The sequence below is a fragment of the Dermacentor variabilis genome, chromosome 1 (assembly GCF_050947875.1).
Source record: "Dermacentor variabilis isolate Ectoservices chromosome 1, ASM5094787v1, whole genome shotgun sequence".
Classification (NCBI taxonomy): domain Eukaryota; kingdom Metazoa; phylum Arthropoda; class Arachnida; order Ixodida; family Ixodidae; genus Dermacentor; species Dermacentor variabilis.
This window is the reverse complement of record NC_134568.1, coordinates 2,279,841-2,296,484: the sequence shown is the minus strand read 5'-3', so window position 1 is coordinate 2,296,484 and position 16,644 is coordinate 2,279,841. Positions and strand designations below refer to the sequence as shown.

At 43.9% G+C, this 16,644-nt stretch overlaps 1 protein-coding gene across 1 annotated transcript in view; it reads left to right on the top strand.

Moving 5' to 3' along the window:
• The window catches only part of LOC142569666 (uncharacterized), a 32,833-nt gene extending 21,501 nt beyond the window's left edge, over window positions 1–11,332 (top strand). The window contains exons 4-5 of the mRNA XM_075678623.1: window positions 6,210–6,443; window positions 11,026–11,332. Of these exons, the coding sequence (XP_075534738.1) occupies window positions 6,210–6,443; window positions 11,026–11,176 (385 nt within the window). The 3' untranslated portion in view covers window positions 11,177–11,332. The remainder of the gene's footprint in view (window positions 1–6,209; window positions 6,444–11,025) is intronic.
• The last annotated feature ends 5,312 nt before the right edge of the window (window positions 11,333–16,644 follow it).

Sequence of the window (16,644 nt, the reverse complement as noted above, 5' to 3'; positions counted from 1 at the left end):
CGTCGCCACGCGTATTTTGTTCTTGCGCTTTTTCTGGTTTACCAAGCGTCTTATCGTTGTAAGAGTGGTGTTTTTGGTGTTGTAGAACGGTAATTTACTGATGCAGAAGAAATAATTTTTCACTTTAGTGTCCCTTTAAATAAGAAGGAGGCCACCTATGACAACCTACAACATAATACATACTCCACCGTCTATTTATCGCTTGCATCGCCTACACTTTTTCCCGACCTAGAAAGAAATGTTATTGAGAATCAATCAATTGGTCAATCAATCAATCAATTAATCAATCAATAACTGAATTAGTTCAGTGTCAAAAACACTTGGTGGGTACAGAAAAAAGCCATCTATCAGGCTTGACGAGCTCTGCACCCCCGAGTACTGGCAGACAAGGCGCGTAACAAATACAGCTCGCCAACAGAAATAAACCGAACAACGTACAGCAGTCAGGTGTATTTTTTGTACGGTTTGAAATTAGCTTCTATTGTCATAAATACTAGTAAAAAGATCATAATAACGAATCATTGTGTAAAAAAGAAATAATAAAATAAAAACGAACTACGCTTGAAACACACGATAGGTTCACATGACTACATGAAATGCTGCGTGAGATTACACATTATGTTGCGAAAGCAAAAAAGACTGAAAAATAGAACATCACAGCAAAGCAAGTAAGGCAATTAGGTGTGTCATTGTATTAAATTTGGAACTCTGGATTATTAAGCAGCGCAGCTATCTGCTATTTTAACATCTGGCAGCAACCATTCTCCAATAATGTTGAACACGATCGAGCAGAATGAGCATCCACGGCATGCCCCTAGATGGAAACTAGCCTTTGCTGATTAGAATCATTTTAAAGGATTAAGCTACTTAGCACGAGATTTTATCAAGAATTTTAGTATAGACGACGAAGTCGCATATTTTACAACTTTTATTATTGATGCTACAGAAAAGCTTATACCAGAAAGAAAAGGTCAGTCACGTAAAAGGCGTGTACCATGGTGGAATGAAGAGTGTATAGAGGCGCGGAAGAAACAGAATAAGGCATGGGGAAAGCTGCGTCGATACACAAATGCAGAAAATCTTGTTTATTTCAAACACATCAAATCAAAGGGGAGGCGTACGCGGTGGCAGGCTAGGAGAGCCAGTTGGGAGAGGTTTGTCTCCAACGTAAATTCTTGCACGCAGGAGGCGAAAATTTGGAATGGCCTCAGAAGTTGAAGGAGCGGCAAATCCACCCGTTGCCCTTGGTCGATGACCAAGGGAGTAGCTTGGAAGATCAGACTGACGCCCTAGGAAAACACTTAGAGCGTGCATCAAGCTCCATACACAACTCAAAATCATTCCTTAAACACAAAGAACTAGCGGAACTTAAGCCACTGGTGCGTAAATGCCGACCAAATGGACCAAACAACCGTTCATTTAATAAGGCCGAGCTGAGAGCTGGCCTGTGCATGTGCAGGAGCTCTGCACCAGGAGCTGACCGAATCATGTATGACATGATTAAAAACCTCCACAGTGGCACAATAATAACACTTCTTGCACTTTCTATCTGGACGGCCGGATCCCTGCCATCCTTATGGAAGGAAGCTATTGTTATCCCAATTTTGAAACAAAATAAAAATCCATCCGACGTATCAAGTTATCGTCCGATAGCTCTCACAAGCTGCGTCTGTAAGGTTTTTGAAAATATGATAAATCGTCGCCTTTTACATTTCCTCGAATGTAACGATATACTTGACCCTTTTCAGTGCGGCTTTAGAGAGGATCAGTCTGTAACTGATCATCGCGTGCGCAATGAGGCAAATATCCGGGATGCGTTTGTTCATGAACAGTTTTTCTTATCGGTATTCCTCGATATGGAGAAGGTGCATGACACAACGTGACGTTTCGGGATCTTGCGAGACTTGTCGGGAATGGGAATCCGTAGAAATATGCTAAATATAATAGAAAGCTAGTCGTCAAATCGTACCTTCCGCGTGAAAATTGGCAACGTATTGTCGCGTCAATATATACGACAAACTGGTATATCTTAGGGAGATGTGCTCAGCTGCACACTCTTTATCGTTAAGATGAACACACTCCGCGCTTCATTACCACCAGCTATATTTTATTCCGTCTACGTAGACGACATACAAATAGGTTTCAAATCCTGTAATCTTGCAGTGTGCGAGAGACAAGTACAGCAGGGCTTGAAGAAAATATCTAAGTGGCCAGACAAAAACGGGTTTAAAGTTAACTCCCACAAGAGTTCATGTGTTTTTCTCACACAAAATAAGGGAGATATGGTTCCAGATCCAAGTTTAGAACTGTATGGAGAAGAAATACCTGTGCACAAAGAACGCAAGTTTTTAGGCACAATACTTGATGCAAACTGACTTTCATATAACACATATATCAAGGCAAAATGCTTGGAAACAATTAACCTACTGAACATTTTATCACACAAAACATGGGGCACTGACCGAAAGTGTTTAATGAACCTCTACAGGAGCTTCATTCGATCACGACCGGATTACGGTGCCGTGGCATATCACTCTGCCACGCCAAGTGCGTTATTGATGCTAGATCCCGTCCACAATCTAGGTATCCGCCTGGCCACTGGCGCCTTCAGAACAAGTCCTATTGAAAGTCTATATGTAGAATCAAATGAGTGGTCATTTAATCTGCAAAGAACATACACTAGCTTCACATACTTTCTAAATGTTTACTGCAATCGCGAACACTTTTGTTATACTACAGTTAACGATATAACGTACGCTACACTTTTTCACAATCGACCTTCTGTGACAGAGCCTTTCTTCCTGCGTGTGAGGGAACTGAGCGAAGAAATGGATGTCCAACTACTCGAACATCGCCGAATGTCTCCAGCCAAGCTGTTACCACCTTGGGAGTGGCAGGTGGTACAATGTGACGTACATTTTCTAGAAGTCTCAAAGCGTGCTCCACACGTCGAAATACGAATGTATTTCTTGGAGCTTCAGTCGATATACTCCTGCTCTCAATACTACACCGACGCGTCAAAGTCACATGCCGGTGTATGGTACGCAGAAATTGGTCCATCCTTCTGGGAGTCGAATATTTTACATCCAGAAATGAGTATATTTACGGCAGAGGCGTGCACAGTATTGTCCCCTGTTAAACAAATCAGGAAAGCAAAGACACAAAAACTTGTATTTACTCACCCGTTAAGTGTAGACCCTTAATGTCCTTCACTAAATACAAAAATCCTTTGCTTGCTTAATTATCTTTACTCGCTTCTCTGCACAATGTATATATATATATATATATATATATATATATATATATATATATATATATATATATATATAGATATATATATATATAACCAGCAAATCACAATATGCTGGGTACCTGTACCTGGTCATAGAGGTATTGAGCGCAATATGCTTGCAGACGGAACCGCTGCATCAATGGTCACTAAAGCCTGCAACATCTCTGTAGCTTTCACTGCCATAGACTTGAAACATCTTTTGCTGAAAAAGCTTAGGAGCTATTGCAACGCTTATGGGACACTGAAACGTCCAATAAGCTGCATGTCACAAAAGCACAGTTCGGGAACTGGCCACCAGTATCGAAAATAAGACGACCCGAGTTTACCGCATGCTAACTGAGAATCGGCCACACATATGGTACGCACTCGTACTCTGTGACTGGTGATCAGCCACGTATACCTGTAGTAAATGTGGCGGGGCGCTGACGGTCCTGCACGTGTTGCTGGAATGTGTTGAATTAGAAGCTCTTAGGGAAAAACAGTTCCCTTTACCTCAGCATCAACAACTTCCATTACATCCAGCAGTGTTTCTTAGCAAGAACCCGCTCTTTGATGTTAAATCAACATTAACTTTTTTGAAGGATGCAAGTGTCCTGCAGGTTATACACCCAAGTGATCCGTAGCGCAGCCTATTTTCAGAGGTTTCTGCTGCGATAATAGTATTAAAGCATGTGCCTCCCGGTTCTTTTGCTCAAGGGCCCGGAAACAGCTTTGGTACTATTTCCACATTTCTATATTTTTATCTCCTGATCACATTGCAAAGTTTATTTGAGGTCATAGAATACCTCACTTGTCATTCGCATCTTTCTGGAACATATATATTTCACGCACTTACACACTGACTGATTTTAGGCCCCTTTGGAGCCATGGTACATCCTAGACTTCATCAACCTTTGTTAACTGACTGCATCATGTGTTTGGCGCTTTTTGGCCAGAACTGGCCCTTGCGTGATTAAAACCCAATCATCAATCAACCAATCAATCATCAATAGTACGGAGGGGCTTTAGCTTACTCTACCGACCATCCGTCACAACCGGAATACCGGACACGCTCGATGCTGCGACAGAATGCTCGCAAAGTAATGCACGCTGCTTCGATAGCTCTCGCGGGAAAACGATGACCAGGCCGTCGGCAGAGAGGTTGGAGAGACAGCGCGCTGGCTTCAAGACAACTGGAAGTAGATGACACGACGTCACATCACGACGCAAAGCCAGCGAAGGAGGAGCTTAGCCCCTGTCCCTCGGCGAACGAGTGGAGTACAAGCCTGGCTACAGGGAAGGGTAATTTGTAATCGTTAGCAGCTCTCTTACTATGAGGCGCTTCACTTAAATTGTGGCGCGATTGTTTAACTGTAACTGTACCCTACACGTCTACAAAGTTTGTCCGAACCGTTTCAGGGACCCTTAAAATCTATTTGACCTCTTTCACCAGCACATGTCAATGCAGTGTATTTTTCAACAGTTATCAGTAGTCACGCAATAGCATCAATGGCTCGGGTTAATATCGCTTTGATTAGGTAATCATTCCCTTGTGAAATTACCTTTGCAGCAACAAGGTTGCAGTTCGGCGAGTCTTAGATGCATTATCTCGTTCATTTGCTTCAAAGTTTACCTTTAAGGCTGGATTTATTCTTGGTGGGGTTGAGATTATAAAAATACGACTACTATAAAATACATTTGTAGCAAATTGTTTAATTGATGATTCTAGTGTCTGGCAGAACTGTAGAGTAGGCCCTACTGAGGGTTCTTCATTTCATAGAAAGAATAGGGCACTTCACCTCCAGAATTTTTGCCTTTGTGGTAACACGGTAATAATTGTTTGGCTGTTGAAGTTAATGACAGAAATACATTTTCTGAGGCATGTGACTGTAACGATCAACGCCTTTCAACTGCTCAACGGCCTGCTGTGGATGCTATGCAATTTTTTTTTGTTCAGCATGAAGAACTTTCTATGGATGTACTTGAATCCTCTTTTGGCAAAGGTCAATTCTGATCTCAGCAGTCTTGTCAATGCTAGATTTCGTAGTGCCAGGTGAATGTTTCACGAACACCTTCGTTCGAAAAAATACCATTTAATGCAGATGCTTCGATGTTGTCTCATTTGAAAGAAGTTCCTCGCACTGCCAACTACAGGGGATTTAAACATTTAAACACTTCGCTATTTGCCGCCTTCTAGAAACAGCTGTTTCTGCACTGACGAGTTCCTTGTTTGAACATCTCACAAAATTTTCCTAACCACTCTACAAACTCTGAGGAAGAATGTACAGTAAGCGGAATCCACCTCTTAAGTTACCATCTAGCGGGCTGAAACGAACAAGCGCAATTAAGTTCTGACGCCTCTGCACTGATTCTATCGCTTCAGCCATGATCACTAGGAGTGTACACTGGCTGTCCGAAGAATTTGTCGCAATAACTTAGTGGCTATGGTGTTGCACTGCTTACCTCTAGGTTACGGGTTCGATTCTGATTGTTACAGCCACATTCCGATGAGGGCGAAATGCAAGAAACATTCGTGTACTTTGCGTTGGGTGTGCGTTAAAAATCGCAGTTTCTCAGAACGATCGGGAGTCCTTCACTATGGCGTACGTCACAATATATATCGGTTTTGCCGCGTTAAAACTCGTAGTTTAATCACTTCTCGAAAACAGATTAGAGCATATTTTTGTAAACCCATTTTTGAAATGGGATCTTTGTAATTATTGTAAATGTGACCCATTGTATTTGTATAGCTATTGTATTTGTATACAATACATTGTATTGTATTTGTATACTGTATTTGTATTTGTACTGCTGCCATGTGAGGGCCTTCAGGCACATTCAAGCTGTGTGTCGCAGCTTCTCGCCTGGAGGACCCCCAACAAGTTTGTTGGAAATAAAACATTTGATTTGATTTGATTTGAATTCCATTTCCCAACAGCTGGCTGGTCCTCGAGCAGCACAGCACTGCTGCTACTCCTAGTCGGCGCCAAGGACAGCCCGTCAGTTCAGCACAGGCGCAGACTGGGCGGAAATCTGGCCGAGGTTCGGATCATGAGGGCCGAGGTTCTTCGCCACGCAGGGGGACAATTTGCAGCCGCGTGGACGCCGAGGGTTTCCGGATCATTCACCCTAGCACTCGTCGCCGAAGGCAGCCCACTGGACGACCCTTCAGGTATACCTACGTCCTATCGCTGAAATGGGGGAAATGCGGCAGGATAAGATGGAATAACAGTCGATTTAATCATAGATGTAGGAGACATAATGCTTGAGAAGCTGGCGGCCCTTTATATGGAATGTCTCACGACATCAAGGGTGCCAGAGAACTGGAAGAATGCCAACATTATACTAATGCTGAAAAAGGGAGACGTTAAAGAATTGAACAAATATAGACCCATTAGGCTGTTTCCATCATTGTATAAAATATTCACCTAGATAATTCGCAATACAATAAGGGCAACACTTAAGTTCAGTCAACCAAGAGAACAGGCCGGCGTCAGTAAGGGATGCTCCACAATGGATCACATCCCTGTCATCGAACAGGTAATCTGGAAATCCACAAATGCATCAGCCTCTCTATATAGCTTTCATAGATTATGAAAAGCCACTTGATTTTGTGGAGATCCCAGCAGTCCCAGCATAGAGCCATTAGTAATTAGTAATTGCGTAATCAATGAGTACAGGAGGCGTACGTAAATATTGTGGAAAATGCCTGCAGAGATTCCAAAGATCCCTTAATTCTCCACAAGTAGAAAGATACCTGTAAAGAAAGGGGTCAGACAAGGAGACACAATCTCTCCAGTGCTATTCGCTGCATGCTTAGAAGAAGTATTCGAGCTGTTAAACTGGGAAGGCTTAGGAGTAAGGATCAACGGCGAATATCAGAGCAACATTCGGTTTTCAGATGACATTGTCCTGTTTGGCAACACTGGGGACGAGTTACAACAAAGGACTGAGGACCATGATTGCGAGAGCGTAAGGGTGCTGTTGAAGATTAGTATGCAGAAAACAAAGATAATTATCAATAGCCTGGCAAGGGAAGAACAGTTCAGGATCGCCGGTCAGCCTCTAGAGTTTGTGAAGGAGTACGTCTACGTAAGTCACTTACTCACAGGGGACCCTGATAATGTGAAGGAAATTCACAGAAGAATAAAAATTTGTTCGAGCCATACGTCAGACAGTGTCATATCCTGACTGGAAGCTTACCGCGCGCGCGAGCGAGGAACGTGGCCCGGATGCGTGCCCTCTCCTGTGGCGCGCGAGGCATATGGATCAGGCGAGAGAGGAGGGGTGTTCTCCTTGAGTGGCTGCTAGGGTGTCTCGATGTCCTCCACGCCCGCCGCTCTGTATAGAGTGGAGACAACCGCGGCGCCTACTAAGGCGATGGCCACGCGAATCGCGTACGCAGTAGTAGACGCCTTTGGCGGACGCCATAGGGAAGCGTAGCCGGCGCTTGTGCGTATTATACGTGGTTTGGCACTACTTGACTGGCCTTCCCCCAGCTTCACGGGTCTCTGGTGGTTGCGATAGCACAGCCAGGCATAACTTTTTTCTTTGTTCTTTTTGTTTTCTTTTTCAGGATGTGCAAAGCTTGGCTGAGTGCCACAGCCGTGCGTTTACTTCTTGTAACCCTATCAATATGAAGTCACAAACGAATAATAGGAAGTTAATCCCCGAAAGTGGTTTTTATGCCTCTTGCGTTCATTTGTGTACGCCTGGTGGTTTGCGTTCCCTAACTTTGAGTCCATATTTTTAAACTCCCTAGTAATCCCGAGCATCGCTTACTTCATTTTGAAGATATAACAATTTAGGATGGAAGGACCAATTTTTGAGAAGCATCGAATTTCACGCTTCATACGTCTTTCGTTTTCTGCCTGACTGGCCTGGAAGTCGCGCGATCTTAAACAAAGGATGACTCGACGGCCGGAGACGAAGAGGAGCGTGGCTCATTCTTTAAGTTCATAAACTAAAGATCGAATTTGACGTTTTATGCTATGTTTATGTGACTTCAAAAAGGATTTTGTGAAGCCCAATAAGCTATTTGAACAATTATGGTTTTCATAATGAGATGGACGTAACGACAATGCATCTAGCCATTAGCGAAACTATAAACAAGTTTAGCATGCATAAAGAAATGTGTAGAACGCGAGTGCCTTGTTCTTAATATAGTTTCCGCTTATTCTAGTTACGTTAATTTTGGACAGCAATCGACAAATTTTAGGGAAATGGCACTTGAGAAAATATTTTCCTAAATTAATAAAACACAACAAAACTAAAGCATTGCTTGCCTTGCAATATGTGTACCATGCGGAATAATAACCCTTTCATGGTCATAATATGATGCTCAAAACTTGCACAAGAGGCCATATTCTTGCACTTTTGTAGGGCACAGAAGAATAACCGAATAGGACTCTGATCAAATAAAAGAAACCAAAAGTAGAAGATACAACTTTTCACGATACATGATTTCACCCACTTAGTTTCATTATTGATTAAAATGAAGTTTGTCAGACGCATCTCCCCTTGTACTCTTATGTCAACCAAGGAAGAAAGAAACTTGTATTTTCAAATGCTGCCTTTATTGTAACCAGTAAAAACCGTTTTGCGAATTCACAGAGTCAGCCGATCACGCAACTTTTCTTCACCTTGAACGAAGTAAGCTTGTGGAGCATTGGTAGAACACCCGCCGAGGAGGCATTACATTCCTCGTTCGAAACCACGTAAATTCGTGTTTTTTTTTACTTTATTATGCTCTTTTCCGAGGCTTTGAACGTGATGTCACAGGCAGCCGTGATGTTGCAAGGATACGCAAGCGCCGTGCTGATAACTGAGCGGGACGCGTATGCCACCCCTCCCCCATTTGGTTGCGCCCTTCGACACAGTCTTTCTCCGGTGAAAGAATTGCCTCTGCAGAGAATTCGGAGAGGGGCCATCACATTTACTTGGGGTCACTTCCTTGGGCTCACCTTATCTTACCCTTACTTGGGATCAATGCCCCTGAACAGAAAAAGACAGTCCTCGAAACTACACTTAGAGGTGTGAAGTTGAGAAGCAACCAGCCGGAAGATTATGAACGATGAGCCATAGACAACAGATTTTATAAGTCGTGTTTGCCCTATCTGCATGAAAGTGACTTGCGTGTTTATGTTTAATTTCGTTCCGACGTTATGCCAGCTCGCAATCGAATACGAATTATTAGCATACTATATCGAATCGAATATGAAATAATGATTTGCGCAGGTATGGATTAGTAAGTTGGCTTATTTTAACACGTTGGAACATTGCAGTTACATTGTTATTCGTGAAAAAAATTAACTAGTAAGCCGTTATAATAAAAGATTGTGTATTAGCTTATTATTATCTTTTAACATTAGCTTAGATTGTGTTTGCTTTGGGAAATTGAGTAATTTCCGCTAGGTTTCTGTTCTCGCCAACCTGTGCCTTATTATACCGCGTCGATTTCCTGGGAAATCACAGGTATTTGACCCTGTTGCACTCGTTACTCAGTGCGTTTGCTGTCAAGCAATAAGCTCAGGATTGAGGGTGAAGCCCTCGCTGCGGAGGATCTGGCTTTGCTGCACAGCTTCACCGGCCAGGGGCTAAACATGTTTTACAGGCAAAATTTCGGCAGCAACATGAAATTATTTCAAAAGTCAGCACAAGATCAGACACACCTTCGTACATTATATAAAAATAAACGCTAATAACCACGTTTTCTCCCGCACAGCCATCAATATATTCGATTTGTCTCGAGTATTCGTATCCCATCGAATATCGAAAATTTTCGAATTCTTAGTTCTCGAATTAAAAACATAATATTCGATCACATTCAAAATTTTCTAATATTCGTGAGCACCTACTCCTTAGCGAAGTAAAATGGCTTGTAAAAGGGTCAAATTCACACTGAGCAAGCCTGGGAAAGAATGGGATAAAATCACTCGGACAAAAATTATCTCCTTCGGAAGGAGTGCCATGGATGGGCAATTTACGCATGTACTGCCACTTTTATGAATCTGCAAGGCTTCCGACATCAGCAGTGCCAGCTCATCATCGCAATTTGATGCAATAGTTTAAACCTTGAACATTGGCTCCCATCCGTATTAAGCACAATCTAGTGCTAGCTGGGTATACATATTGCTTGTGTACAGACCTTATTTTACTGTTCCCGCATGCGGTCATTCACACGATGCAGACTACCAGAGTGCCATTTGTATGCCACGATTTCGTGATCACATGTTTTCTTGCGCCGGTCTGCAGCATTTTTCACTCTCGAAAGTGCAAAAAGTAAAGTAACAACCATAAAACTTCTTTTTTTCCAATTTCGACAGAACACGGTAATCGCGACGGATGTTCAGCATCTCTCCTTCCATCGGAGAATTGCCTAGACTGGTCGCCATTTTAACATTCCTCAACGAAAGGCGAAGTCGTCTGCACCGTCCGATGGAGAAAATAATGGCCACAAATATGGATGTAGGGCCTATTCTAAGCAGCCGAATTTGCCCAACTGTCTATGTAATACGTTATTATATTTCGCTTGGTTCTTATATGTTAAATGTTTGATAAATTCAAATAGATGCACTGTCGCAAGAAGAAGACGCACGCGAAATCGCCACTCTGCAGCCGTTAGCGGCGCTGGAACTAGACACTCGGTGCACAAGAGCTAGACTACTTGCGCATATCAGTACGCGTGATGTCACATTAATGCGTCGGTAATGTCTTCACAGATTTCACAAACACTTCACTACCACTGCTCGCAGTTGGCAACGCGAGGGAAATGCCCCAGCGACGACGCGCCCGCCGGGGTCCTCGACGTCTGTCAACCAGCCCTACTTACAGCGGAGCACGACTGCACCAGAGGACTCGTCCAGTTTTGAATTGTGCAGCGCATGCGCACGAGAGTGTCGGTGACTCAAGGCGCGCGTTCCTTCAACTTTCCGCTGGTCGCTGTCAACGGCGGGAGCAGCCGGAACGTCCGCGAGTGATTGTGGTGCTGCCACCGGCAGGCACAACCACTGTAAAGTAAAAAATGTTTACAAAGGTTAATTTGGTCTGTTTTTTTTCTTTTGGTTAACAAGTTGGCACCCTTATGATGACATGCTCATAGCCGCGAAAAAGGGTGTTGAAATTAACGCTCTTTAGGAAGGGTGTTTCTTTAATGTGGGAGAAATATTACAATAAAAATATTACTCAAAATAAAAAAGATTGGGCACTGACCGTTGACAATGATTCCTAATGTGGGCAAATAGCCATACGCTTCTATGAATCTAGGGCACAATAACGTCAAGCTATTCCAAATTGTTCCTATTCCATTTCTGCCATCAGCCCTTCAAGTTTATAAAAAAAATGTCCTTGTTTGTCACCCAATGTCCAGAAAAGTGCAAAACCTCCCTATCTAATATGACGCGTACACGCTGATTATGCATGATTGGCCGAAGAAAAGAAAAAGCTGCACCGATGAGTACGGTACTCCGTAATGCGACCCTTGAGCGCGACCCGCGATGCCGGGCCTACCCGCGGCGCAGTTGAAGGGTTCAGCTCTTTAGGTATTTCGATTTTGCAATATATGGTAAAGAATTTTGAGAGAGACATGCGTGTATGTACAGCTACAGAGCACTCTTTATTTTCCGCATTACTAGACGTCTTGCAACGTGTTCGGCAGCTTGCTAAATTTCTGTGATTCGTAAATATTTCGTGAGCAAGAACTTGCTCCAGCACGCACCCGCTTGCTTCAATGGAAGGTGAAAGCCAATATTGGGAGGTTTCCTAAAGGGCCAGGGACAGAGGGCGCCTGTGTCAAGACACATTGGTACAAAAGGGAAGAAAGGCGCCGAGTGACTGCGTATATAAATGCCCGTAAACGTATCGCGGGTATTATGGGTATTCAACCGAGTGCATCTGCGAATACGAAAACAGAGAAAAATTGTTGCAGAAACCATCGCAGATGATTCTAGATGTAACAGTCTTACGCGGGCCGCAGAAATCAAATGGACCACACTAGCAATACTTCCAAATTATACTGGTGATGTCGATAACGGTGTTTGGTGATGGCGGCAGAAATTATTGTCGACATGTTTTGATAGGCGGCATGACTGCGTGACGACGGCGTGACTAAGATGGCGTAACGACAACGGAATCAGAACAACGCAGTAGTGTCGAGCGAATGACGACACCGTGACGACAGTGGCTTTACAACGGCTGCGCCACCTGCGCTTTCCTCTCCGCTCGTTTACTCAACGCAGGCCACTCTTCGGACAATTCACCTTAAGGTCATGTAGATCCCAAGCACTCCTGCAAGTAGGTCTAAGCGAAGCCTTGGGGAGCCAGCAACGCGAAATAGCGCTTTCTGCAAGAGACGCGCGGCAGATTTCGGCGGCGAACGCTCCCTGCAACTGTAAGCTCAGGTGGCGGAGAAACAGACACCTGGACAGCTTCGAAGAAATATTTCTCGTCCCTGCCTTTTTCACACGGTATCCTTTAGCAAAAACAACTCACCTAAGCAAGACTCCTTTGAGAAGATTCGTATAACATGTCATCACCTCTTGATTGTCGGTTTAAAGTTTTCATTCCTTTCTTTCGCACAAACATTTCGTTCGAATCTTTTTCTGTGGACGTCTATTTTACGGGAATCTTTTATTGTATAGAAAGCGTTACTTTCCTTGTTCTCCAAAATACCGAAGGATTTTCCTAACTTTATGGGAAGGTGGGTTTTACGTGTTATCGTCAGCTCATGAAGGTCAATCTGCGCGACCGACGAAACCAGGGACCGCGCATCACGTGACTCGGTCACCGCTACGCGAGTACCCGTCGTTGGTACTGCGCGTGTCGACCGCAGTCGCGCCGACGGTAAAAAGCAGAGGCATTTTCGTTCTCGGGTTCAGCGTCGTTTGCCACCTGTCAAAGGTTCTGAAATCGAGAGGGCCACGGCAAGTTCGCGCGAGGCACCACTCTCTCCCCGCCGCTCCGTCTCCGTCCGCGGTCTACGCAGACGTCTGCAGCCGTGGCGGTGAGCGCACTAGACGCATTGCACGTTAGCGCACGCCCTGTAAACCTGAAGCTAGTATTGTGAGGGGTTGCTGGAAGAAAAAAAAATGCTGCCTCTCCCGTAATCGACAGTAGATGCAAACATGAAATGACTACCGGAAAACCAGGTTGATTGGAGATGATACTAGCCACGACCTTAAAATGGGTGTTGTGCATGTTCGCAACGGCACACTACACCGCACCACGCCATACTGTGCACTGGTCCATATGGACGCAATAGTTTCCTGTCACAGACAGAACCTCATTGCAATTGAGTCTCGTCTTGGTGAAACAGCCATACGCAGTGCGCCGGACGCTACGAGCTTGGACGCTGCCCTGACGCTACCGGCGCGCCGGATGCGCCGCAGCCCTCACGGACGACTGGCGTTGAAAAGAGCACAGTCAACTCTGTCTCAACGCCAAAGATGACAGTCAAGTGTATAGTTCCCTGTATCTGCCTTTTGAATGTCGCCTCCTTTTGGAAATGACAAATAAACCTTCAGCGTACTAGAAGTTGCAGCACAATGCGTTGGCGCGCTAGTTGGTGCCAATTCATAATTACTTTGTTTAGCGCAAAACAACGGACACAAGAGAGACGACTACCCCCCTCCCCCAGGACAGGGCGCTACTCTTAACTGACATCATTTTATTGCGTCATTCCTTTATAGAGAGCAGAATGTAGAAGAACATGTGCAGTGAGAACCATGCGCAGGAACCACCAGCATCCGATCACCAGAGCGCACTCATTGGACAGAATCCAAAAAACCACATTCTGCGCAGTACAAGGTTAAAGAAGGCACACTAATGCACTGCGAACGCAATGAACGTATGAAAAAACCTTCTAATAATTCTCGAGCAGTGGTATCACGGCTCTTTTTCTACATAGTAGTATCACGAAACATAGCTTTGCAGTTGCATATTTTACAATGTTCAGCTAAAGGGGAACCTGTGCCTGTCGGTATGGATCGCTCATGTTCTCTAAGGCTCTCGTTAACACCACGGCCTGACTGCATTACATACACTTTGCCACACGGCAACGGAATCTCCTATACCACACCGACGCTGCAATCTACAACCTTCGCATGATTCTTCTTACAATCTGGTTTCGTACTTGTTTTCGAAATACGTCTGCACCGCAGGCGTCAGTCTCTGAGCTATTGCTTCTGAAACTGAAAGGGATAATAATAATAATATTTGGGGTTTTACGTGCGAAAACCACTTTCTGATTATGAGGCACGCCGTAGTGGAGGACTCCGGAAATTTTGACCACCTGGGGTTCTTTAACGTGCACCTAAATCTAAGCACACGGGTGTTTTCGCATTTCGCCCCCATCGAAATGCGGCCGCCGTGGCCGGGATTCGATCCCGCGACCTCGTGCTCAGCAGCCCAACACCATAGCCACTGAGCAACCACGGCGGGTTAATGGTCGATGTGACCGCCTGCTTGGCAATATACAGGGTACAATGATGCGCTAAGTCGGGCCTGCACATCCGCGGTGGAGTTTGCGGTGACCCGTTCGGAACGATAAAAATCATTGCGCGATTGCACGACACACCTAAGTCTGTTAGCCTCAGTATTGTCTTCCGCTCTTCTGTGGAGATGTGGTTCGATGGTCATATACGGCGATGCACCCATTGCTGTACGAAGTCAGTCCCCGTGAAAAATTGAATGTAGCAGCAGAACTCACGTGACACGTCGATTTCAATACACAGCATTCGACAGGATATGCCACTCTGAGTGCTGCTGCGGAAATGAAATTGGAAAAGTTTAGCACTTCCTTCTTGAGTGCCTATGAAGGCGCCGTAGAAAGCGCGTTAACCACAACATTACACAGATCGGACAAGGGCTCCTTTAAAACAGGAGAGTTACTTAGGCCGTAGTCAGCGAGTAGTCCGCATCGAAAGACGGTCATATTTTGAAGGTCTTGTTAGCAGACTCACCATTAGACAAACTATGATCTGTACTGCAGACTTGAAATGAGCTGTCTGCTTGGACCTACGGTGTATCTTAGTACGTAGAAAACTCTTTCACCAAAACAAATATATCAAGCGTTTGTGTAACGGCACGGACAGATCTTAGATTGAGAGTCAACATTCAATTGCACCATCGTTATCATTCTTATGATTATATTCAGTGTCTTAATTATGTTTTTAGTTATTTATGTTTCCGTAGTTATAATTATTTATACATTATAGTTATTTTTTCTGCAGTATAATATATAGAAGTGAATGGCCGAGGTACGCTCCACCTTAATCTCTACACAGCAAACAATGTACGTACAATGTTCGTTTTAGTGTTGCATGCTAGCGAAATGACAGCGACTGGTTGATAGCGATGTTATCACCTTCATGTGAACATTGGTCGTATCACTCGTTTGCAAGGCTTGGCCCTGTATAAAGTGCGCAGTATCCTTAGTTGTTCTTTCCTTGAGCGTGACTTTGTCTTTAAGTATAGTGCTTGTTGGCGTCACACAATCCTCTTCGTTATTATTGCCTTGTATTATTGCCTGGTACCTTTCTGTGCTTCATGTAACACTCACTCTTGCCAAAGGCCTTCGAACATAGGCTGGCAGTATTACTGAAATAAAAATAAAATAAAAATACAACAAAAAACAACAGCGAACCATGCAAACCTTTGATTAGACTGAAGCTTTCCCGCAGAGGAAAGTAGCAACATAAATCGAAGGCAGTATAAAGCAATTCCAAAGAGACCTCATTACAAATCACAAAATAAAGTTATCAACTGCAGCTTGAAAGACACATATGCAACTGATTGCAACAACAGAAACGGGTGAGCTATCCGATCCCGATGCAACAGAGAAATTACACAACTGATTTGTTCTAAAAAAACAATTATAATTTTTATAGCGGTGGTGTGTAGAACGTTTCATAAGCAGTTTACTTCTTCTATACTGTGACAGAATATTTCTTGAAAAAGGCTGCTTACACAGATGGCATGCACAGTGTGTACGAATATGATAAATGAAAATGGAACGAGTGCTTCCGTATGCTGAACTGATTCCAGACATTTAATGACAAACGTAGAACTGTGGATAACTCGACGCGTACTCACCTTAGCTACAGATAAGACCTTTTAGAAAGGGAAGGGGAGTAGGGCTGATTCCCTAAAAAAATTCCGCTGTAAGTCCCACAGTGTTTTATTCGCATTTCTCGTGATAAAATTACAATTTACGTGGCTCTCAGTGCAAATATTGGTGCACAATGCTTAATAAAATTTCGCTAAATACTGGTACCACTACGTCAAAACTTGCGTATATAGCTACAATGGCATATTAGTTTGGACCTTTCCTTTATGGTAGGCACCGCGATATTGCGTATGAGGTGACGCCATCTGTA